At 42.7% G+C, this 26,764-nt stretch overlaps 2 protein-coding genes and 1 long non-coding RNA gene across 15 annotated transcripts in view; 2 read left to right on the forward strand and 1 right to left on the reverse strand.

Annotated features, from left to right (window-relative positions):
• LOC135498848 (uncharacterized) overlaps positions 1-5,186 on the forward strand; it is an 82,567-nt gene extending 77,381 nt beyond the window's left edge. For 5 of the 13 annotated variants that reach the window (XM_064789332.1, XM_064789341.1, XM_064789338.1 and 2 more), the window contains 5 exons: positions 693-883; positions 1,350-1,431; positions 1,781-1,896; positions 2,239-2,413; positions 3,900-5,186. The gene's annotated coding sequence lies outside the window, so the exon portion shown is untranslated. The remainder of the gene's footprint in view (positions 1-692; positions 884-1,349; positions 1,432-1,780; positions 1,897-2,238; positions 2,414-3,899) is intronic. The other 8 variants (XM_064789334.1, XM_064789345.1, XM_064789335.1 and 5 more) reach the window with 7 other exon arrangements.
• The window catches only part of LOC135498832 (uncharacterized), a 399,598-nt gene that overhangs the window by 230,161 nt on the left and 142,673 nt on the right, over positions 1-26,764 (forward strand). The window lies entirely within an intron of this gene.
• On the reverse strand, positions 20,215-23,263 carry LOC135499170 (uncharacterized). The gene is made up of 2 exons (XM_064789837.1): positions 23,078-23,263; positions 20,215-22,596 (listed from the first exon to the last, which is right to left on the reverse strand). The coding sequence occupies exon 2, from the start codon at positions 22,456-22,458 to the stop codon at positions 20,215-20,217; it is 2,244 nt and encodes a 747-aa protein (XP_064645907.1). The 5' UTR covers positions 22,459-22,596; positions 23,078-23,263.

Here is a 26,764-nt window from a genome sequence, read left to right on the forward strand (position 1 = left end):
TGAGTCACGTTTTTTGGCGCAATCAAATTCAATTGCCGATTGGCACTCTCACAGGCCTGTGTGTTTGTCGCATGTCATATCTTTTTGGCTCACCTGTGAGCCTTTAGCATCACGCAGTGTCCGTCGGTCGTTGTCGTCGTCGTCGTTAGACATGGGTGGCACGTTTTGTAACCGTTCAAGCTTTTGAAATCTAACTCGGTACACATGTACCCCTAGGTGACCGCTACTCAGAGACCGAATCGCGGCCTCATATGATACACGGTTTTGCCACCAGGGGGCCAGAGGTCAAAAATGGAAAAATTATCACCGGTCTGAAAAATTTGAAAAAAATATGGTAGGTACTTCTACCAATGGGACATCGAATATCCTCGGGGTTTTTGATATTACCTACTTTTGAAGCTCACAGAGGTCAAAGTTTGTCGGCAGCAACACGGTTAGTCGGTGGTGGCACGTTTCGTAACCACTTGAGTCAGAGATCTCAAACTTGGTACAAATGTACCCCTGGGTGATCCCTACTCAGAGACCGAATCTTGGCGTAATACAATTCACAGTTTGGCCAATAGGAGGCCAACACCACCTGCCTCCGATCATACCAGCCGACTGAAACATATGTTATTCTTGGCGACTTCAACATGAATTCAATAGTGGGAGGTGAACATTTCAATGCCAAACTTGAAAAATTCTTTCTCCAGGAATATAACATGAAGCAAACAGTCACTGAAGAAACAACTGATTACCACACCAAATTAGACCTTGTATTTACAAATGCACATCATGTGGACCATACAGGGGTCATTGACAATTGCTGGTCTGACCATAAAATGATATATACATCTTTACCAATGCCAGAATCACTGACCCCATAGCCTTCCCTTTGACACAGGTGAGCTCATGGTCCCTGGACCATTTCATTTAGACATGTTTTGCTCAACTTCATCTCCAGTATGCTTCTCACTAGAAGCTTGTCAGCATCACTCATGTTGAGGCCCTTGGCTGACAACTCCAAGTTGCCTAGTTTGCATGCACTCCACCAAGAACCTTGGCCATCGCATACGGTTGTTTCGATTGAACACTGGCTGCAGTCACCGTCGAAATAAGCGATCAGATTGTCCACTATTGTGGCCAAGTTTTCACCAATTTGGTCAGTGTCCCCATGATACTTTTTAAACAGGGTATCGAAAATTGTGGATGCACGGATTGCAATGTCACTGGAGAGACATTTCTTCGCCTCTGCTGCATCAGGTGCCTTCATACCAGCAAACATTCCCTTTAAAAATTGGGCTCTCATGCCTTTACGAAATTGGGCTTGACCCAAATGATATGTATCCGACATCCTTTCTACTTTTAAGGCCTTCCCAAGAAAGGTGCTGAAAGCATCCTCCATGCCGGCACTACATCTACCGTCACTGTCGGTTGTACAGCAATGAACAAGTAAGTGATTAGCTGCCAACTCTAAGCCAACCATATTACCAATGTCATATTCCCTGAGAACTTGATAATCTGGAAGATTCGCCTTGCATCAATCATGTGCTTCATCTGTGCCACACTTTGGTTGGAACCCTCTTCCCAAAAGCCATGCACCCTTATAACACAGTTTGTCTAGTATTCCTACTGCAATGATTTTGTGGGACAGTGTCTCATTTTCACAAACTAATCCCACCGCTTGAGTTGCGGTTTGACCGGGCCTACTTCGTCTGGCAATAGTAACACTATTGTAGACTGTATCCATTTGAACACTGACTCCTGATTGATCACATCTCATTCTTTTCACCTCTTTTAGATAATTCTGTTGTCTCTTCAAGTCATCCTTATTCAGTTCAACAGTTTCCATCCCAACCCTGTTGACAGTGTTTTGTAAACTTGATTTCGACATTGGTGGAACATTTGCTATTGACGGTAATGTCCTAGTCTTTGATTGGCTACCAATTTCCCGAGAAGCCAGTGCCAATGCACCATTTATTTCAGCCTGCTTTGCACCACAACCTTGCTTCTCTATTTCATTATAGAGTTTAGAATAATGCTTCCCACAAGCAAAATTACAATTTGCACACCTCAGTGCTCAGCGAGCACTAGCACCCTTCTTGATGTCATGTTCTATCTCAAACTTTGGAATATCACAGTGACCAATAAAGTTAAAATGGAGCTCTGCACACCCATTCAGCATTTCAAGAATTTTAAATTTGCTGGCAACAATGTTAATATCCTCAGTTAGTTTAACATCCGTATTGTCCTTTGCAGCATCCTGTCCCCTCCGGCGAAGTATCTTCAGTGGGCTGACCGTGTTCTCGACCGTCGGTGCATAGATTATCCCATCCGATCGCTCACGCACAACATTGTTGTAATCCTCATGACTGAAACGAGACCAGCTACCATCGATTTTCTCTGGAGGCATTGTCCTGCTGTAGGGCGAGTGGTAAGAGTGACCAACTTGAAATCCACGGCTTGGCTTTTTGCTGAGCTTAGGCATCTTGAGTTGAAGTTTACTCTGTGGAGTCCACATGTAAAGTGCCCCCCCCCCCCCCCGAGCATACCTAGTTGAAGCTTGAGGATATTGGGATGGTTCATCATTGTGCTTCTTTGTACTGATGAGTTGCTGAGATAAACAAATATTTTAGCCATAACAAAAGTCATATCCAAATGAAAAACAGACATGTGGTACACATGTGTCCTTTGGTCTTTCAAGTTGAGAATGCGAGTAAATACGGTTTCTCAGGGTCAAAGGGGTGCACTTTGATTGGCCACACATGCTCTTTGCTGGCCATGTGAAGTTCAAACTTGATAGGTAGGCAAGTGTGAATCTGAAGTAATCTGGAAATGTGACTTTTTGAAAATTCAGACTCAGTGTTCTTGAGACAATTTCTATAATCCGTTGTCATGGTAACTGCCCAAACTTAGAAACCTGGCCCTGGGACATCCAACATTGACCATATGAACTCAAAAACTCTTTCTTTCTAATAATAAATAATTATGAGACTTATATAGCACTAAATCCAACTGGTTTCAGTCGCTCAAAGTGCTTCACATTACCCCTAGCTATTGGCCTGTACATTCTTAGTTTAAGCTCTACTCTCTGGGAGTATTACAGGTCCGAGCTCCAGCTATACAGCGCTCAGGACTAACATTCATAGTGTGCCAACTCTGCCAGCTAGGTACACATTTACTCCTGGGTGGAGAGAAGCAAGTAGGGTTAAGTGCCTTGCTTAAAGACACAAAGAGGAAACAGCAGTGACCCTTCTGAGAATCGACCAACGACCTCCTGATTATGAGACCGGTGCTCTAACCACTACGCCACTGATCTTCCCTATAATGATGTATATATCCTTTATTTCAAACTAACAGTGCTTGGTAGGATTTAATAATTTTTAACAGAAATATTACATGTTCGGTATTTAAGAATTTGCCACGCCCACATCACTTCAACATAGAATTTGAGGCCGGACATAGCAAGAAGATGAACTCGAATAAAAATTTTACAATTCAATATAATTCAAAAATTCCTTTTGCACAGTAATGTGGACATCTAGGGGAATCTGAAAACAGCAGAACATTTGACCTGGGGCCAACATTGGTTCTCTAGTACTATTGGAAACATGGCAGCATTCTTGCGGGAGACTTAAATGTAGACAGATTTTGTCTTATTTTCTCGACCCTTCACATTGTTTACACTTCTTTTGCATGTTTTTGAATCAGTTTTAAATGAATTATCATACATTTTAACCCTTAGCAGAGTTGCATTACTCATTCCATGCTATTGAACAGAAATCCAAAAATCGAGACTGATATGTACTGTGTTGTAGGCCTATCCATAGTGTTGTATGTGATATACTTCATGCCTATGAACTGTACTATCAGTTGATGTAGGGCCTTACATGCAGTCAGAATTAGTCATTTTATTTCAGACTCTTCTACTGGTTGCAGTATCCTGCAAGACCTGGGTCCTGTCAGTTCTCTTCGCAATCTCTGATTGAGGTACTGATGCATCAGATCACTCTTCAAGGACAAGGCTGTACCGGCACGATATCTCCTCATTGAGAATATGACCAATTTAACATCTACTATATGTTGAGGTGGATTCATAACAAAGCATTTGAGCATTTTTTCTCTCTTTTTAATGAATCGACATATTTGTCAGATTTCAACGCATTTACAGAGTACAAGTGCAGACCCTTGCGGAGTTGGGCACCAGAGCCAATGATGACATGTGCCAATATATTGTTATTTCTGATTACCTGTATAGTCCTTGTATAAAACAAACAGTGCTCCATAGTATTAAGTCATATTTGACAACATTATTAGCTCTTGAGTTTGGTTTAGCTTCAGAATTAAAAGGTGGCACATTCAGATATAGCTTTGAGTAGATGAACTCCTCAAATTTCTTTAAAAGTCAATATTATTTAAAACTTTCTTTTGCAGACTGTTGTGAACATCTAGGGGAATCTAGGCAGAAATTCTGACCTGGGGTCAAAACTGGCTCTCTACTAGGGCAGAGACATGTATTCATCCACAGGCAGAAGTGTGGCACTGACACATAGTCCGTACTGAACTGTGAAGCTGTGGTAAATACATGACTGTGATGGGTGAAAGTGGATTTATTCTTCAATCTTTGGTGGATTCTTAATCTACAGAGCCAGGCCATAACAGGGATATACTTTTTGATAATTAATTTAGGGAAATATTGTGTCAGTGGCAAGTTTAGAACTTGTATTCTAATAGGCCCAGTCTGCAAGTGACGATTTGATGGCAATCCTGTACACAAATAAATTTTTCTCAGGCAATCGGTATTGGAATGTTTTGAATTTTTACAATTATTTTGATAAAAGCCTCTTCATAATACATATAAAATTTGGTGGGAATTAAAGCACCCTTGGTGTACTTTTTTCACCAACCTATGTTTATAAAATGTACACAGAATGTACACGCTGGCTAATAGAGGTTTCTGGACTGCAATTTTTTTTTTGCGTCTCAGTTGTTGAATTGATTCATAAATACAGTAGTTGTCAGGTTCATAATAATGTTCAGTTATGGATAATTTGATTCTTTTCTGGTATTTTGATCGTGTACAACTCAAAATTTAGCAAGGGGGGATTTGCTGTGTATTCACTCTTTGTAATTCGCGCCTTACGTTGGTGGCGACGTCTGTGTTAAGTTGAATAAACCTCGTTGTAGTTTCGGTATTGAGAATGGAACATTGTCTTTGTGTTCTTCCTTCTAATGATGCTATTTAGGACCCACATATATAGTAAACCAAACTCTGTTGAACTTTGATCTAAAAGCCTCCATACACTGCATGACAAAAGTCATTTTGTGGCTTGTTTCCCAAAAAGATTTTTTTGCAATGTGTATACGATTGGAACTTTTGTTACGAAGTATCCATATGTCCCGCCTTGTTGAAAGTTGTATAACGTTAACCACAAAAGTCAATAGGTGTGTAGATGATTACGACTATTGTGAACGTGTTTCAGGTGGCCGCTCCCACTTCAAACTCTTGAGTCATCTTTTACAAAAGTCATTCAGTGTGTATTCACTCGGTGACCTTTGTGGGCATGTTTACCCCTGTGGAAAGCCTGTGGAAACTTGTGGACAGCTGAATTGAACTTGTTCAATTTTTGGAGACCTGTTGCTCATTGGACAGGAAGATGGCTTCGTGGGATTTAGAAAAAACATCAAGATTTTGTGAACTTTGGGGGGCGCAAGAATGTCTTTTCAACGTCAAGTCCTCTCTGTACCACGATAGGAACGAAAAGAGGAAAAAGATAGCCGAAATCGCTACTGAATTGGACGTCACCGGTAAGGTTCACATTGGTAATGTTGGTAAATATGCCCCGACCAATTTCAATACACGTTTACCCAAGAAATAAATGAACAAAATTTTGCTATCCAGTTTAATATTATTTGCTTGGAAGACAATACAAGAAAATTGGATGTAAACCCTGTGATTTTAACGTAATTCATCCACTACTTATGAATCCATGTTGGTCGTTTAAATTAGAATGAGGACAGAGCAAATCGCACGTGGACCCATTTCCCTTTGCCTGGTACACGGGCTACAGGCAAAGATTCTGTGGCAAAATGTAAATGTCATTCATGTTGATTATACTTGAGTGCTTGAACTGTTTTAATACCCGCCGTTGTTTATGTTAACAACAGATGACGCAATCAAGAAAATCGCATTCGTCTGGTTCGTCTTCACCGAATGATGGATAAATGAGAGACAGACATACCGATGCGACCAGTTCGGTGTCTGCCATGGTTATGAAGTGTGACGTCGGTGTAGAAGAGTTTTGGTCATTGTTGACGTGGAATGTCATGAATGTGTAGTGACCAGTCAACAACTGTGGAAAGTCACAAAAATATTTGTGGCAAATGGTGATTCTGTGGCCTGTCGGGATCATTTTGTAGTAAATGTGTGCTACATTATTGACTATTGTCGAGTGTCACCTAGAAACATATGTTGCAGGTGCGTTTTGGACGTCCACATGTCTATCAGTGTGTGGAGAAATTTCGACTCCTGTGGAATGTCACCAGAATGTCTTCTGTCGAAGGTGACTTTTGTAGCAGCTGATTTCTACTTTTGTCATGTAGTGTATGAAGGCCTTTAGACCGTATTTGCGTCGTTAAGCGATTCTGAGACTATAAACGAGTCTCTATTGAACATTGAACTTCAAGCAATCAGTAATTGTGGTCATGTCGCGTTTTGTGCTCTGTGATGTGTCGTTATTTGTCACATCTTAAAAACAATTTCGCAAAAGTCTCTATTGAACTTTGAACTTCAAGCAATCAGTAACTGTGGTCATGTCTACCGAATCAGGATCTTTCGATTTACCACTAAATGATATTGTGATGTGACGATCATCTTTATTGTACCTAAATCATTGCTCTCCGTTTTCTGTTGAGATACCATTTTTGCAGTTCCATATAGTGTTCAACTCCTTGCCCTTTCAAAAATTTTGCTACAATTGGACTCAAAGTACTGAACTGTGGACTTCACTGACACAAACGATCATCGACTGTTCAAAGGAAACAGCAGCCACTTTGTTGTATATGAGATTCTTCTTGACCGCCGACTTGGCTGATAGTTATAACGACATCATTGGAGACTAAATCTTATTCCTGAGCATAATCGGCGTTCATCATAGAGACAAGGGAGCCGCTATCAAATAGAATAGTAACAGTTTTGGAAGTTTCCATTACGTACACGGCATAGGTTTGAATTGAATAGCGGTCAAAAAGAGCCCCCTGCAAGAGATGATGATGGCTATAAGCACAAGACCAAAAGAACAATCAGCTGAGTTCTGTCGAGAATTCGAAATATCATGACATATTTGAGATGACGTAACTTGACCACTAGCCGTGATTGTCACGTTCACTGAGTATTTTGCATAAATAGGCTCTACACGACGAATGTCTGCTCCCGCCACACGATGAATCATGATCTCACTTTTCATCCAGCCTGAGAATAAGAGTGTCATAGGTTTACTTGCATTGATGCACATTGTTATTTCATCAGAACCATTTGTAACTGATCGATCCAACTGGCATGGCCTTCGCTATCAATTTGGTCGAAATCAAGAACCATGAATTACTATCTTCGAACTTGAACACACTTTGAAAGGCCACTTTAAACCTACCTCCACAGCTTCAGTCACCGCCGAAATGGGGGACGATCCCCAAAAAGTATTAATGCGAGACAATGTTGATTTAGTACGAGCAGCTGTCCTTTCTTTCCCAGTTAAGTCATGTTCAACAAATTCGAACAATGATCCAGACACTATAAAAACGTTCGAACCGTATCCTGTCGAAACGATCAATTTAGTTTTTATTGTTCGTTCATTAAGACGTACTTAGTGACGAGGTCGATTGACGTTTTGACTGACTTGTACCAACGTCTCTTGTTTGTTCCCTACGGGTTCGTCTTGAGCTGAGCCGTATTTCTAATGACGTTCGTCTCCTATGGAGACAGCGACCACGGTGTCCCAGCAAATCGATGGGCTGTACTCATGAAACGATGGTTTAGTTTGGATCATGTGTATTAATGAAATGCATTGAGCACCAAATTAAAAATCGTTCGTTTTAAGGTTTGCTCACTAAATTTGAACATCAGATAGTCTAGATCTGCTGACGCAAAATTGGATATATGAAAATTCTGATGAGGGTTCGAGCGAACCGAAATTGATCGTGGAATATGTATATAGTGTAAATAAACGTCTACATCATGAAGATGTTAGCAACTTTCATTGCGTATATATGGTTGTAACGCTCTATGAAAATTCGTTCCTATTATGATTATAATGAGATTATAATACTGTCAAACGACTGATTATTTCGAGATAACATGTTAAAAAAATGTGTCAAACATTATATTACACGGATTACCTGTCCCACTTACACATTTTTAAGTTTACGTACCTGAATTAAACCAATCAGCTCGCGGTTTCATTTTGAAATCAATGCCTGGTTTCACCATACCAGTTGAATGGTATTATTTTACATTTGAAATATAATACTAGTAGTTCTTCTTAACTTGAGAATTTGGTGTGTTGAAAATATTTCAGTCTAAGTTGCTTACTTAATGTGGTTCGGGGGCTTAGAATAACCCGTCGTGGTCAAAAAGCTGATTTGCGAGTAAAAAATGAATAAATGGCTTGACGTTCATTTCGAGTGCGTAACCTTTATCAGTGTTGTGTGCCATAGCGTTTCGACAACGCGGCCACTAAATAACGACAAGAATGGTACTTCATCTTAAGTTATTTTCCAGAAATCAACTGCCATATATTATTCCGAACATAACTCTTGAGCCTAATACTTGCAGGGCAGAAAAAACCTCACCCAGGGCATCAATCCATGGAATATTTGACAGGTCATGACCATGATAATTTCAGGGTTTGAGGTCTGACGTTTTTTGGGTCGTTTTGTTTTTAATTCAACCGTCCAGTCACGTTTCCGGGCTTGGTGGGTTGACCTCTTGATTACCGCCGACCACAATACAATGTAGTCGTTTGCTATTTGACAAACCATTTTACCACCGACAGCGAATTCGGTCACTATGGTATGAATCCTTATACATGTTATAAGGTAGGCATAACCTGTTATTCCTAATAACAGCTAGCCTCACGACCGGATCTCTGAGGCTAGCTGAACGTAGTAAAAATGACTAAATTGGTGGTTACCTCTTACATGTCTTATGCAGTCCATTGACCGGAGTCAGTAATGTAATGCAACGTTTGCAATGTTACCGAGATGCCCAGCCAAATTAATTAACTATCTGAGGGGAACTCGAAACTGCTAAGATTTATCTGGATTTTTCCCGCCATAGGTTCTAACCGGGCCATTCAAAAACTCCCCATTTTCATAAGCGTTTCTTGAAGGTTTCCCTTATGCGATAGGGCATGTTGCCGAGTGATCTCTGACTTGACCGGCAATGTGCAGATGGCGCCACTGTTTGATTTAATTGTGTGCTGAGCCAGGAAGTGCTGTGTTGCATTACGTCATTGCATGTCAACAGGGCAATTTTTGTTTTTTTTGTGTGTTTGGAGTTCAGGAGACTCTTTCAAGGGTCCGGAACGATAGACAGGCGTAAATGAAGGACAAACACAAAACCAATCAATCAAAATTGATGAGTGATCACCGGTTATTGCAGGAGTGTGAATTTGCATCAACACCGATCGACAAGCCTGTTAATCCCCTCTAGAAAACATATGATTTATGGGGGGTTTCACCTAAGACCTAATTATTACAACTTTTTAAAATTGAAGCGAAAATCGAAAACTTCCTTAAAAACGGCCCGGTATTGAGAGCTTTTGACGGAATAATAGTCAACATTTCAATTGGGACCCCAAAACCGCGTCGGGGAAATTATCAGATTCAAGGCACATCAGAAGTTTGGCAGAAACAGCTTGAATACATAATTCATGATATCAGATGACCAACATTCTGCTGATTGCAAGAATAACAGTCCCGCTGAACAGTGAGACCAAGCAACGTATTAGTTTTTATGAGCTTTAGAAAAACTTTTTTTCAGTCTCAGTCAACACGAATATGCACTCCGTCGAGGTTCTTCGGGGAAACGGGGAGCATATTTGTTTTGAATGAAAAAAAACCTCTTTCGAAACCTCAAAAACGTTCATTTCAAGAGTACCGACTCCAGTTGGAACAGGTTATGAAATTCACGTCGAGGCGTTTTTTAGCGCCATGGGAAAGCACGACTTTTTTTCAAAAGCGCGAAAATGATTAACTCACTTGACAATTTACTTACGGTTCACCTGTCCAATCTTATACCGTTCTTTGTATTTTTCTTTTTTTTTTTTTTTATTTTGATTTAAATGCAGACAACAACACAGAAGGGACATGACTTTCATTTACTCTAAAAACGGAAGAAACCGTACTGCAAGTGAATTGCGTGGCTCAACCTATCGCACGGTGCACTTTATAAAGCCTTGATTCAGAGTAAGTAAAGTGCAAATTCAAACTACATAAGAACAATATACAAAATCAGGTGGAAAAAAATATATGCAAGAATTCAAAGTCGTAATATAAGATAAGTCCATAATTCGCATATCCAGCGGAACAGAGTTTATTTTTTCGGTTTTATGTCCAGAAGTGCAAATCTACCGAATCAAATATTTTCACAACTGAACTTTGATTCCCCTATGTTATGCTCAATATTGATGAATTTTGATCATTTTCAACTGCTCGAGCCTCATCATTGGTATCAAAAATAAATTGCTTCTTTATGCCGCAGAGTTAGATCGACAGTCATTTCAGGTTAATCGACGCAGGACAGTTACGTCGCCATTCTTTTACATATCATTTTATCTTTAAGAGTATTGGACTGGACCTGTTGAAACTGATTAGAATTCGGAACATTGTAGAGAGTCATTGTGCTTATTCCCATGCACTTATATTCAGTAGCTTTTATCCACTCGATCAAGCTTCAGGAAATGAACGAGATTGCCAGGTACAGTCGTGACAAATTTTCGTGAGAGTTGTACAGTATAGCAAATTCGGCTTGTGACTTTTTTTAGTTTAAGACATAAGTTTTAAAGGCAAGAGTCATAAGATGCATGTTAAGGATATCTATATCATAATACTATAAGGCGGCTCGCTAAAGTGCCATTTGGGTGTCGTGTTTCGTCTCGAAATTTTGCACGTTTGCAGGTGATATGTTATCCTGATGCAACGTCATGTTTATTTTCGGAAATTTACTTCAGCGAAGCAGTAATGAGGGATTTTTAATCGGACACGGTCAATTCTCCTTACCACTCACGGAAGCCAAGCCATTGCTGTTTAGTTATGCAGGGGATTAATGAATCACCTGCACTCCCTGTGGGGTGACCAACACTACCTGTTGAACGGCTGGCTGTAGGGGGGTGATTGGAACAGCCTGTACACGTGTTGACCTGCTGAACTAAGGTTAATGTTATTTTCAATCCACGATTGTAGGTCACCTGATCTTCGAGATTTCGCGGGGAAAGAAATTGTAAACAAACGTATGTGTGCAGTTCAAATGTAAACAAAAATGTATTTTTGGTACTTCCGGTTGCTGGACTTGGGTTTTCCTGCAGTAAGGAGCTGGGGTCAAATTGGTGGTCTATTGTTTATGGGTGCTGTGTTAGCCAGAGCTATAAACCCGTGATAATGAAGGTTACCATGGTATGTTTATGTGCTCACCACAGCTTTCAATACTTGATCTGAAGAGGCGCGCTGAACCTGAAATGGCCTTATCAAGGAGCTGCTCACGGTGCTGAACTTCTAGCTTGCCTGTCGAGTAAGTGCCTTGCCCGAGACCTGGCTACATGTAGGAGGAGCACGCATTTTAAAGTTATAGTAGTGATAGTGCAATTGGTTCGAGCCATTTGGAGGCCGACATGTGAAGGCCTATCTCGGTACTCCTTCTTCTCCGTATAAAAAGGCGCATATTGCTAACTAAGGAACGAGGCATTGCCTCATCATCTCTATCGGACCAACTGATATACTTTTATATGCACGCATACAGCACGCCACAGCTAGGTCCGATCTGTGGACAAATGGTTGGTTTACTTTGTCTCTTCGTGAGGCTCCTTTGATATTGCATTAGATGTTTATTGAAATTCAATCTATTCAAGGTATAGCCCATTTGAACCTGCCTGCGCCACGGGTACAATGCTAGTACACATATATTGTCAAGAATCAATTATTGATATCATCCATATCTAAGCATGTGGCCGATTTTGAATACGTATCAGTTAGTTACTAACCCGGAGAGTCGGGGACGTTTTTTTTGGCCACACCAGATGTATCACGTGCCAGAAGATTTCTACAGGAAACTATCTCGTTGACTAAGTTATGGTAGTACTTCATGTATTTGTGTTACCCTGCGACCATTGCTAGTGTAGCCAGCACATCCATATTTCTTCAGTATTCATCATTGCTTTGCCAAAGGATCAACGGAGTTATTAGGGTAGTATTACCAAGCTGCAAGCTGCCCAGTCACCTCCTAACACACATGCAGCAAAAGTCATCAAATTTCACATAGAATGGCAGAAAAAAAATTATGATTTAAACATCACGCTTTTAATTTTCGATTTTAATCTCGACAGGACCTGTTTGAGCCCTCGGTGCAGAAATCACCTCAGTGCGGATCTCGCTATCTGGATTTTTGTAATAGGCTGATAATAAAGACGTCATCATTTCGGCACTCGTTTACCCACGACGACGACATTGGCAATGACAGTCGAACTATCAGGCGGACGACGGCTAGCACTCGTGGGGCGGGAAAAGTTCCGTCAGGAGTTTTGTTACTAAAAGTAACAGATAATGCTACTTTTCCTCATTTCATTTTCAAAAATAATAGTTTGCTAACGAAGCAGGGGAAGCACAGGCATATAGATGAGATAATAGGTCTCGTCCCTTTAATGACGGCATTCCAGCGTTATGTCAATAAAATAATGTTTTAATGATCAGCTGTACGTCATCTCCATCACTTAAAAAACATGACTGTCATACCATCCGTGAAAAATTTCTATCTGCGATTAAGTAATGCCTTTTCAGGTGAGCAGGTCCATACTCATTTAGTTGTTCTAGCCCTCATTACCTTGACAATGGTCATGGGCGGTTATGGTACCGGCCTTCCGTCACGATGATGATCGATCAACTGTTATCAAAAGATAACGATGGGATCTTTCATCATCAAGAATGTTATTAATCGGGATTGCTTACCTTCAGCTCCTGAAAGTAAAGTAAAGATGCAGAGATATAACGAGTGTAAACACCATAATAGAAAAAAAAATCAATGCATATCGATATCAATGTCCTGATTTGCAATACTTTGGCAACATTCCATTACCATACGCTAACACTATCAATCATAAAAGAACCAGTCGATCTTTAAGGAGAAGTAGCTGCAACCAAATCAAACAATTCAGTGACAATTTTGCACCCATTTAGACATTGATATTTTCTCTGAGCATCTGAGTGTATGAAGTTTGAAGAGTCAGGCCAATGCTATCTAGCCGTGGTGATAAAAATGCATATTATCAAAGGTGCAATTCCGGTACGACTATTTACTAAGACTGCAAATATTACTAACTCGATATAAACGAATATTGCAAGTTCTGTATAAAATAATTGGGGATAAACTAGTGTCAGCAATAGTTTATTACATCTACTAACTAGATGAGCACCCTGATTTAGAGTTAAGTACTATAAAAAAAACCATTCGCATTCTTCATAGAAGTCAGAAAGAACTGAGAAGTAGGCAAAAAAATAATGAAGGGATAGTCTAACCTAAAGGTAAGTTGAAAAGAATACTATGAATAGAACAACCAAGCGGTGTAATTATTATTCGCTCCCGAAACTTAGATAAAAGGTAAAACTGTGCCAGAATGACAGTAGATCAGACCACTCATCAGGTGACGGTAGAGTCAAGTTTTAGATATACGCAGTAGCTCTACTACCTCGATTTTGTACATTACGGTAGTTTAATATCGTGACTGTGATGCGGAAAAGTGGCATTGAAGCTTGCTTTCAACACGGGAAGTCAGTCGCTGTTGTATCTAGAGCAATGTCGGGCGCAGAAATCGAAAAGGAGCTGATGGCGGTCGTCTTTACCTCTTCCATGTTTCACAATTATATTTATGGAAAGAAAGACGTAATAATAGAAACAGACCACATGCCGTTGTGGTAGCTATTACAAGAAACACACTCGCCGCAGCACAGGCAAGGCAGCAACGCTTACTCCTTGGATAAAAGATATATCAGTTTGATATGGTATCCAAAAAAGGAAAGGCACAGCAAATGGCCGACACTCTTTAACGCGCTGCTTCTCAAACCAGCAGATGTAAACCTAGATCAGCGATCAAGTGACTCTGATGACCTCACAGTTTTTTAGTCCAATTAGCGACAACAACTACTGATGATCGCATTCTACAGAAGTTGAGTACGTGAGCGGGACTCGAACTGGGAGCCTTCGGATTGATAGTCCATCGCTCCACTGTAAATAGCGGGGAGCAGCTGCCGGCCATGGACATTGTCTGCATGATATTCACCAATTCTTTATATATAATATATGTAGTGCTACCCCTAACCAAAACCCAAGTCCCACCCCCCCCCCCCCCCCCGGAGCCAGGCTGGGGGGGGGGGATATTACTCAAGGAGGCATTAGAAACCTTATAAACCTGTAACCACCCGCAAGGTACTAGTAGAGCCATCTACAGGACATCTGTGTAACTAAAAGTTATTATATAGGTCATTATAAAGGTCACCTCATCCTGAACGTTCGAAAGATGTTTAACCGTCCACCTTACCGTACGTTTCGTTTCGCGATGAACTACTTGTCGATAATGGCATTGTTTTCAGAGGACAGAAAAAAATGGTTGCCATCAAACTTCAACAGGACTGCATGAAGCAAGCACACGGTGGCCATATTGGCTGCGACGCCACAAACCGCCGTGCTCGTGACATTCTATCCTGGATGTCAATGAACAATGATATCTAAACAATGGTTAAATTATGCAGTCTGTGCCTTGGGTACGTCTGAGACGTAAGCTGCTGCGACAGTCGGGCAGAGACAACTCTGAACTTTCTGCTGCTCACAAAGAAACAACTGCGCTTCGCTCAAGGGTCGGTGCAGTCGAACGCGACATCACCACAATGAAACTGTCATCTGAGACGTATGCTGCTGCTGCCACAGCCTCTAAAACTTCATCACCGCAGCATGAGTCGATTCCTCCTGGCGAACCACCAAGGAACTTCGAGACAATTATCATCAGGAGTACTAGTAATACGAGCTCACGGTCCGAAACGCATTAGCATTCTCAGAATGTCCCACTTTTTTTCTGGAGCTTGTGGATTCGTTGGTGTGGTACACTAACCAAGTCGGAGGAGAGCACCTCTTTTCGTTGGATTTAGATATCTTGCCCCGCACAACTTCCGAATCAATCGTTAAATTCCTTACGGACCATGCGATCATGGCACGTACTGTTCGACTGATCAAAAGCAAATTCAAGGGAGCTCAATCGGCAAAAAAGTATCGTGGACTTCGAGGATAAAGATACACTTCTCGAGTATACTCCTGGCCTGAGGGCGTGCTATGTCGCGAATGGATTGATTAGTTTCTTCGTTAAATAATGATGTCAACGACCTTTTGTATAGGAAAAGGTGTTGCGGCTTTAAAAATGTACTCAAACTTTCATTGAGAATAGAGGCGTCTTTATTCTGGATAAGGACCTCGTATCGTGAGGAGTATAGTACACATCGATGAGGCTGACGTAAAAGACTGAAAGACACGAATAATCAACAATCAAAACCTTACAAAACTCTGTAATGTTCCAGGATCAGAACATAAAAAATAAAATACAAATGTATGCACAGATTCGTACAATCTACTACCAGTTAACAGTTTGTCCCTAAATAGTGGATGTGGCTGTTAGTGTTGTCAAAACATCATACTCAAAACACCGTGCATATCAAGATCCCGGAGTCATCTTTTACAAAAGGGTCGCCATGGGACCTGAGGCACCCAGACTCAACTTCACGAACAATATCTGTTGGCCGGACAGATTTGTCTTAGCACAAAAATACACGGGCATCCGTACAGTGTCGCCACCTAGAGGCGTCTAAAGACAACCACAAACACATGGGTGAGCAAAAGTAGTGGGACACCGCCACATAAAAGTGACCTAAGTTACATAACTTGGGGATAACAGGGTCCTAACATAGTTTCCAGGGGTTCTATACATCTTTATCTTTATAGTTACCTTTATCCCGTCTGACAAGGCCTCGAAACTTTCACCGCAAAGGCGGACAAAAGAGGACAACTGCGTCCTAAACTTTGACAATTAAAATTCAATGGAGTTGGGCGGAAGCTGAGACAGCAGCGCCGCCACCCAAGCGCGCGAAAACTAAGGCGCCAAATTCAAATTTCTTCAGGACGCACTTGGCGGCCGTCACATGCCTCTCCTAAACTGTTGCCCAAAACAGTTTACAAACACTATACAAAACAAAAAAAACAAACAAACAAAAAAAACCAAAAAACTTTTGAAATCAGAACCAAAACAGTGACCATTAAAAACACAGGTCAGCTTTAAACATATCAAGTGAACCTCAAATTCCACGGTTCAGCTTTAAACTTTGCTGAAATGACCTTAAAACAGAAAGTCAGTCAAACTAAACTTACAGACACATTCAACTTTTCACTCTGCTATCTAAGCAACTAGGAAATTCAAATTTCCACTATGAAACCGAAACTTTTCCAACTTTCTTGCTCATAATGCTTCAAAAACCCCTCTTAAGCATCACAAACATGTACAGTACACAAATACACTATCTTAATTACACGCAGGTAAACATTCAAAATACAGAGAAGTGCAAACATCATGTTTTTTAGAAAAATGTCTATTTGCTCCCACGAGCAATCTTTACATATAAGCACCAGTTGCTTCAAACTAGCAACCTGTACCAAGGGGGAAGAGAAATCACACAGTCATAGGAAACAAAATAACTGTCAGATTTCTCTCATCCCAGTCAAGACTAACTCATACATGGAGCACAATCCATGACCCAGGTCCTGGAGCCCAAAAACCAGAACCCGGCCCACGAAAAGGCTCAACTACTCCAGAGTTTCACTCTCCTCAACAGGATTGTCCCGGTTCTTTACCAGGAGGATCAACTTATGTACTGGTCTATCCAACAGGGATTTGGTTTTCCCAACAAAAATTTCAACCTTTCTGACCAACTTGTCCTGACTAGGACACACCTTTGTAACACGAGCCAGAGGCCATGCGCATCTAGGCTGGCCCTCTTCTACGAGCATTACAACATCACCAGGCTCAAGATTTCTCTGCTGGCTGAGCCATTTCTTCCTAGGCTGCAGCATTACCAAAAATTCGCCACGCCAACGCTCCCAAAATTGGTTAGCAAGAGCCTGTACACAACGCCACCTTTTCTTAGAGTGTATGTCCTGTTTAACGAACTTGCCCGGCGGTGGCTTCACCACCTGAGATTTCAGGGTAAGCAGCTGAATTGGTGACAGGGGCTCTAGGTCCGCAGAAGTGGAATCTACAACTGTTAACGGGCGCGAGTTAACTATGTACTCAACCTCGCAGAGTAATGTACGTAACAACTCGTCATCAAGCTGAGCTCCTGTGCCCATGAGCAGAGCAGACAACACCTTACGCGCTGCGCCAATCATTCGTTCCCATACACCGCCCATGTGACTGCTCACAGGAAAGTTCATTTCGAAATCAACCCAGTCACAATCGTCTTTCAGCAACTCATGCTTGATCTTATCGCGATCCATTTCCTGCAACGCTGCTAACAATTGATTCTGTCCACCTACGAAGTTCGAACCACGATCGCATCGCAAAAATCGGATTTTGCCACGTCTACTCACACATCGGCGGTACGCATTGAGAAATGAATCTGTGGTCAATTGATTTGCGGTCTCGATATGAATCGCACGACTGGCCAGACACGTGAACATAACACCCCAACGCTTGGGTTCGCTACGACCGGACTTGACAGTGAAAGGGCCAAATAGATCAACGGCAGCATAGCTGAAGGGGGCGGCTGGCTCCAAGCGGTCGGTAGGCAGGTCAGACATTTTTTGAACACAGGGGTTTCCCCGAAGCTTTCTACAACACACACAGCCCATGATGAACTTAGCAACTATCGACCGGGCATTTACAATCCAAAACCCAGCCTGTCTGATACTGTTTAACGTCATTCCTCTACCGGAATGACCAACCTTCTGGTGGAAACGTTTAACTATCAAGCTAGCCAAGTGACAAGTACGCGGAATCAAGACTGGATGCTTGACTTCATATGACATGGATGATCGACTCAGGCGACCACCAACTCTAATAATCCCCTTATCATCCAGGAAGGGATCCAATGGCGCAATTTTGCTGCCAGCTTTGACAGCAGATCTAGTCCCTTTGCTCAGGGATGCTAGCTCTTCAGGATACGCCTTACCTTGGACTAACCTTATTATCTGATCCTCTGCCTGCTTCAGGTCATCAGTAGTGACTGGAGGACAAGTGTCAGGATCCTTGTTCTTCAATTTCCTGGCATACTTCATGCTCACAGCCATGGCCCTCTTCAGTTTCAACAGAGAGGAGAAGTTGGCGAACCTGCTTTCCATGTCAGGCACCTCTGGTACAGGAACAACATCTGTCTTGAACACGAACTTCTTCAGCTCAGGGTCATCTTTCACCACTGGACATTCAGGAAGGGTCGGCACTGGTCCTGAAACGAGAAATTCTGGGCCCTGCCACCAAAGGCGGCTAGCTGAAAGCTCAGAAACATTCATGCCACGTGATGCTATGTCAGCAGGATTCTGCGCAGTGTCAACATGTCTCCAATTGGCTATGTTAGTCAAGTCTCTAATTTCCTGCACCCTATTTGCAACAAAAATGTGAAAATTTCTGCTTTCATTATTCACATAGCCAAGCACAACCATGCTATCAGTATAGTAGAAATGTTCTATCTGGTCATAATCTAGTTCTTTGCCAAGGAACTTACCAACCCTAGCTGACAGGAGTGCCGCAGTTAACTCCAGCCTGGGAATTGTCACAGCTTTGGCAGGAGTAACCCTCGACTTGGCCATCACCAGAGAAGTAGTGCAGTTACCGGTAGCGTCTTCAAGCCGAACATAACTGCACTGACCATACCCAGAGAAGCAAGCATCACTGAAATGATGTAGCTCGACATTAGTCACCGGCCCTTCAAGCGTGCCAGCCCGATAACACCTAGGAATGGAAACCTTGGGCAATTCTAGCAGCTCGGTCCTCCATCTTTCCCACTCGTTCCTTACATTGTCAGGAAGAGGGTCGTCCCAGGAAGAACCACTCAAACACAACTCCTTCAGAATTCGTTTTCCTGTAAGTATGAAAGGCGATATTAGACCAAGGGGATCATAGATGGAACTGACGGTGGATAACAAGCCACGTCTGGTCAATGGCTTGTCTTTGATCTCCACCCTAAATCGTAGCATGTCAGATTCAACACACCACACAACTCCTAGAGTCTTTTCAACAGGTAGTTGAGTATTACCAAGCTCAAGACATTGGAGGTTCTCTGACAAGTATTGATTGGGAATATGTTTCAACACCTCTTTATTGTTGCAAAGTATCTTGTGAAGGGTGAACCCTCCCTTCCCAGCCATACTCACAGAGCCCAAAGCTAGGCTAATAGCCTGACTTGTTGTCAAAACGGAGGTGGCCCCATCATCTACATAGAAATTCCTGTTAAAGAAAGTCGCCACCTGGGGCTCGTAGTCGTCCTTGAATCTCTCAGCTGTTGCCTTTAGGGCATAGTTTGCGCAATTTGCAGACGAGGTCGCGCCAAATAGATGCACAGTACACCTGTAATCAACTGGCTCCTTGCTGACATCGCCGTCCTCCCACCACAGAAATCGCAAATAATTTCTGTGGCGGGGGGGCACGACCACCTGTTGAAACATACCCTGGACATCACACGTGAATGCCACTTCTTCCTTCCTGAAGCGGGCCAGGACACCGACAAGATTGTTTATTAAATCCGGTCCCCGGAGCAAATGGCCATTTAATGCCTCTCCTTGATAGGACGCGGCGCAATCAAACACGACCCTATACTTACCCTCCTTGTGAGGATGTGAGACCATGTGATGGGGAATGTACCATACAGAACCATTGTCCAGATCTAATTCGTTTTCTGGCACTCTCTCAGCCTGGCCGGCATCTATGAGCTTACTCATGAATTTCACATATTCTTCACCATACTTACCTTTCTAATCCTCGCCTTGAGACTCTGCGTACGCTTCATAGCCATCACTCGGTTGTTGGGAAGTCTCACCTGATCCTCACGAAACGGGAGGGGAATTTCAAAGTGTCCATCATCACGGAGTTTGATGCCACTGGAAACCTTTTCAATGAACAACCTGTCTTCAACAGATAGAGAATGAGAATCAACATCATTAGTATCGGCAAAGTCTTGGCCGAGTACCTGCAAAATATCAGAGGGGTTAATTTCTTTTGTACGAGTTCTGTACACGAAACGATCTTGTGAATTAGCAAGCCTTGACCCTAATTTATCCATCCTGCCAACCACGCCCCAACCTAGCGCCGTTTTAACACCATACGGATCATCTTCTCCCCCAGCGACAATCTGCCTTGGCCTGATGGCGCGCGCGCAATTTTGACCGATCAACATGCCAATCTCGATATCCTCACGGTATGGCATAATCTTAGGTGCCACCCCTTTGAGGTGGCGCCACTGTTTCGCGCTGGTTTGACGCGGTATCTGTGAGCGGCAGGCACCGATGCCTTTACGCGAAAAGACTACAGGGAGGCTTATTTTTGCAGATTCACCAAAACCCCGGACCATGAGGCCTGTCACCCGCTCAGCTGGCACAACACCTTCTGCCAACACTGTGTTGATTTTGAGATAGGTGCTATCACCTCTCTTATCAATGCCCTCCAGCACTGACTCAGATACGAAACAAGTGTCAGATTGATCATCCAACAATGTGTAAACCAACACCTCCCGCGAGGGGTCGTCTACATGATACACATACACTGGCACAATCATAGTGTGCAGACATTCTGAGCCCACATCACTTGACTCTGTACAATGCACAGTAGATTCAACAGGTTTGAAAGAGTCGTCGTGAAGAAGCGTGGGGTGGGCACGAGAGCAGGTTTTGCATTTATGCTTGCTTTTGCAGTCCCTAACCCGATGACCCCATTTAAGGCACCCCAGGCACAACCCATGCTTCTTTACGGCTTCCTTTCTATCACTAAGAGACATATTCTTGAATTTCACACATGAGTCAATTGCATGAGTGTTGTCCTTTGGACAGAGCACACACTTTGTTGGCCCTGTGGCCTTTTCAGTTATAGTTTCTGTTCCGGTAGCGAAGCTGGATCTCTGCGCAGGTTTCACACTAACAACGGATTTGGTAGGTGCGCTGGACGACCTATCCAGGATTGGATTTGACATGATTCGCGCGTGTTTCTTTACAAACTGTACAAGTCTGGAAAATGGTGGATATGAGTCGTTCACAACCTGGCCGGACCCGTCACTATCAGCTCCAAATCTCCATTTATCCACAACTGTGAGCCACCTTTCTTGCATAAAACGAGGTAACTTGTCTATCACACGGCGTTGCTCAATCGCGTCATTCAAAATACTCAGATTTGACAAACTGGTCATAGCCGTCTCACACTCGCACAAGAAATCCGATAGCTCCTGCATGCCTTTACCGTCACCAGGCTTGACTGACGGCCACTTGTCTAAGCGATTACGAAAGTTCTCAGACAACTTCAACCGATCTCCGAAACGCTCTTCGAGAATCTGCTTTGCCTTAGCATATGCTTCACAGGTGTTCAAATCAAGCAGGCCTTTAATGCAACGCTTTGCATCTCCTGCAGTGTAACGACCGAGATAGTACAATCTGTCCATAGCTGATGGGTATCTGCCCTCAACCAACACATTAAATGAATTTTTCCAGGATGGATACGAAAAGATGTCGCCTTTGAAAACTTCCGGTTCCTTTTTAGGAAGTCCTTCCCCCCGCCGCACCAACACATCGGCGAGAGTCGATATTGCCTTCGAAAGATCAAAGCCACTGTCAGCGGACTTCTCATGATTAGTTGGACTGGGGTCCCTAGCAGGCAAAACAGGAGGCGTCCTGCATTGCGGAGGATCAATGCCAGTATTTATATCCACGGCATGAGCTGTAGCCTCTGCAGTGGGCATAGTGCATCTCGCCTTGCTACATGTGGCTTCAACGGAGGAGAAATTTGGCTGTGGCGGAATGGGCGTCGACGCCCAACGAGAGGAAATCCAGTCCCTCGATGCTCTCTGCCGACTATCTGACAGTGCTTGCAACTGCGTCTGCATATGCTGCAGTTCATCAGCCAATCTCCTACTCTCCTGTTGGAGAAACATCGTAGTCTGCCTGTCAGCAGCATCCGCCAAAAGATCGAGTCCTCTTCGGTGCATTACGTCGGGAAAGTCTTTTACTGTTGCGGCTTTAAAAATGTACTCAAACTTTCATTGAGAATAGAGGCGTCTTTATTCTGGATAAGGACCTCGTATCGTGAGGAGTATAGTACACATCGATGAGGCTGACGTAAAAGACTGAAAGACACGAATAATCAACAATCAAAACCTTACAAAACTCTGTAATGTTCCAGGATCAGAACATAAAAAATAAAATACAAATGTATGCACAGATTCGTACAATCTACTACCAGTTAACAGTTTGTCCCTAAATAGTGGATGTGGCTGTTAGTGTTGTCAAAACATCATACTCAAAACACCGTGCATATCAAGATCCCGGAGTCATCTTTTACAAAAGGGTCGCCATGGGACCTGAGGCACCCAGACTCAACTTCACGAACAATATCTGTTGGCCGGACAGATTTGTCTTAGCACAAAAATACACGGGCATCCGTACAGTGTCGCCACCTAGAGGCGTCTAAAGACAACCACAAACACATGGGTGAGCAAAAGTAGTGGGACACCGCCACATAAAAGTGACCTAAGTTACATAACTTGGGGATAACAGGGTCCTAACATAGTTTCCAGGGGTTCTATACATCTTTATCTTTATAGTTACCTTTATCCCGTCTGACAAGGCCTCGAAACTTTCACCGCAAAGGCGGACAAAAGAGGACAACTGCGTCCTAAACTTTGACAATTAAAATTCAATGGAGTTGGGCGGAAGCTGAGACAGCAGCGCCGCCACCCAAGCGCGCGAAAACTAAGGCGCCAAATTCAAATTTCTTCAGGACGCACTTGGCGGCCGTCACAAAAGGATTCCGCATTTCCTGCTGGAACGCACGCGGTGTGATGGTTGGCGTTCCCTACGTTGATAATCTCTTGTGCGCAAGTTAAATCGACCTCATCGGTATTTGGCAACACTGGTTATATCCAGACTCGCTTTACCTTCTGCAGTCTATTAGCGATGATTACGTTTCATTTGGTGTCGCCACGAATGAACTTAATTCTTATAAGTGACAACGGATGGATCGGAACTTTTTTCATGTGGAAAATATGCCTCGCAGCTATCATCCGCGTGCTTGATCTGAACAGCGATCGTGTTGTAGGAGTGAGCCTTATCCTTGCTTCGCAGAGGCCTGTGTTTTTCTTTATTGCATACTTGCCAAGCTCTTACTATCCTGCAAGCATCTTCGTGGAGTACGTGGATTATATTTTAAAATTTTGCGAATTTTACGGCTCCACCGGTAAAATAGCGAACATGGGATCTAATAAATGCGCAAATTAGTCGTGAAAGAACCCCCAGCGTGACATCCTGTCAAAGAGCTCGGTGTCTTGAGTCCTTTTTATCGCTGAAAAGCACGAATCGGTTTCCTATCCCCGTTAGTAACTCGTGTTCGGACACCACCCCAAATGAAGTGGACTTTCTTTCCGACAATACAACCCGCCGCTATGAGCAAAGCCGCCGAACTGACCATTCCACAAAGGAACTCCCGTAAACGACACCGTCCTCACTGGAATGACAATCTTAAATCTCTCCACGAAAACATGCGCCTCGTAGGCACGAGTGGCTAAAAGCTGGTAAATCGAGTGAACCGAACTCAACCAAATGTGTAGAGTATAAGCGGCACAGGCGCATATTTCGTGCAGCTCTTAGAAATTTAATGAAGAAATGTTGAGAATGAATTTTACAACAGTCTGAGCTCTGCTTTTAAATTCTGGAAACTGGTGAAAAGGCATCGGCGTCCTCCACCATCGGCACTGAGCTTCGATTATACAATTTACCATAGCTCTGCTGATTTCTGCAACAAGTGGGCAGAGTACTTCGAAAATATCTTTATAGACTAGACGATTGTGTAGAAGCTGAATCTCACTTTGTCAGATTCGGTACATCACACCGGTCTGAATAATTCAAGGACTTCGTAGTGCTTCGAACTTTTAACACTACGAGCAGCCCTTACTTCCATTCTAGCAATGGCCAGGCGGAGCTGTTCAAAGCGTCTGTTAAGGACATCTCACAGGGATCATAGTGAATTTTACATGAACTGACGGAAAACTCCTATGGACTCTGCGCTTGGCTCTCATGATCAAGCGCAACGACATTTGTCTCGGTGCACGTGACGCGCTCAACGCTTCCCACAGCTGAAGGCCCTGCTTGAACCCCATATAAATAGTCCAAAAATGCCGATCTGAACTCCGTCGAAATTTAACGATATCCGTGAACAAATCATCCAAACTTTTGACACATTTGGTCCAAAGTAATAATGTTCGCATTCCGACCGATAAAGGATATGATATGGGTGAGATATTCACAAGGAGAGCGGACCAATCCAGATCAGTTCTAATCATGTCCAAGCCAAACCAGGAGGATTCCAATAACAGAAGAACCGCAACCATCTCTTCAAAAAAGTGGCAAGTTATAGTTACAATAACGATAGCAATTCTCCGCAGGGTCACGCAGTCATCCGTGCCACTATAAACTGCACCAGCTCCTCAGACTGACGCAGGACATCCCCCAATTACCTCACAGACTTCCAGACAGACTTCTTGCAATATGTCAACTTGAAAGTCGAGAAAGAAAGGGACACCCGGAATATTCTGATACAAAAGAACAATTGGAGCATCTTCTGGGTATTGGCTTTACTCTGGCTTCAATTGCCAGGAGAAAGTTGCTCGGAATGTGAAGTCGCCAGAGAGTCGACCGCCACATGAACCATTTTCAAGTTCAAACACGTCGCAAAAGGTTGAGTGAATTAAGCAGAGAGGAACTGGTGAAGAATCGGTGCGACGAATAAACCATGAAACGGCCGAGGGCCGTTGTACTCACCGTATAGATATTTGGTGGTAAGGAATGCATCCTGGAAACATGCTACATGTATAGTATATAGGTCAAACCAAAGTCGTGATGTATCACTGCTTGGAATATGCATCCTTGCTAGGAGAACCTACCATAATTTTTTTATTGAAAACGAGTCGCTCATAATATTAGAGAGATATCACACTTTTTAGGTTTCCACTTCTGGCCCCCTGGTGGCCAAGTCAAGAATCAGATCGGACCGAAATTCACTATCAGGATATGCAGGACAGACAGTCCGTGCGGTAGCTTTGGGGAGAGCCAGCTGTTCATAACAATTCAATGAACCTCGGTTTTATGAATGTCTCATTGAAGGACTTATCATAATCAGTTGCCTGCAACGGGTGGCCAATGCATTAACTCTTTCATCTTTCTTCCAGGTCCAGGCCTTTTAATCAAGCCAGACCCCCCCCCCCCCCCCATAGACTGCAACCCAGATAGTTTTGGCAGGCGTTATAACTTTGAGGTCTCTGTGGACCAACCTCGTCTTGAAATTAACAATCACAAAATGGAACTTAATTCATACATTATGCATTGTGCATCGTGCGCAATGTATATACGCATAAACTGTCAAGTGTTGCAGTAAACTGCAGGCAAAAATCTGGCAAAATATTTCTGGGTTACACTTACAGAAGCTAGCCAGTAGGTAGCTTAAGAATTAAATTTAGAATATAAAAAGTCCCCTGCAAATTTATCTTGTTGCAATTGAGTCAGGCCCTTTTGTATGTGTATTGTATCCCATGATTCAATTTGAGGTATTTATCCCCGGCATAAATGATAAATTTCCATTACATGGTAGGATAGAAGGGAGCAGCACTCTTCTTATGTTTCGGCAATGCTGTTTATGTCCCTTCAATTCAACATAAATTGTTGTCATTTTTTACTTTTCACAGGTGACGATTGGTGATCAATAGTGCAATTGATGGTTTTTCACGGTGTCTGGTTCCGTTCATAAGGGTTTTGCCTGAAAACACAGCCCGAACGTGTCTGCGTGTATTCATCAATGGAATCAGAGGTATGGACAGCCCAGTCACATTCGTATCGATGGTGGTGGAGAATATGTCCATGCTACATAATTCCAAAATCGAAAGATGGGTGCAAACAGAGGCAGTGTGTTGATTGGTGCCTCTGTCCATAACCAACGAGTGGAAAGACTTTGGAGGGATGTTTTTATCAAAGTAATTAACATATTTTACAAACTGTTTTACCACATGGATGAACATGAAATTCTTAATGTCACAAATGAAACTCATGTTTTGTCTACATTACACTTTCATTCCTATCATTGATAATGAACTACGACGTTGGATTAATGCCAACAATAACCACCGTATCAGAACTGAACACAATCGACCCCTTTACAGCTTTGGTTCGGAGGTATAATTATCCAGCGCATTGAGAATTTTAATCAACCGCTATACAAAATATTTTACATCCCAATGTTGATGGTGA

Source organism: Lineus longissimus, chromosome 14 (genome assembly GCF_910592395.1).
Source record: "Lineus longissimus chromosome 14, tnLinLong1.2, whole genome shotgun sequence".
Taxonomy (NCBI): Eukaryota; Metazoa; Nemertea; class Pilidiophora; order Heteronemertea; family Lineidae; genus Lineus; species Lineus longissimus.

Excerpts from the sequence above, each read along its gene's own strand:
- LOC135499170 (XM_064789837.1), bottom strand. The coding sequence starts at position 22,458 with ATGCACCGAAGAGGACTCGATCTTTTGGCGGATGCTGCTGACAGGCAG.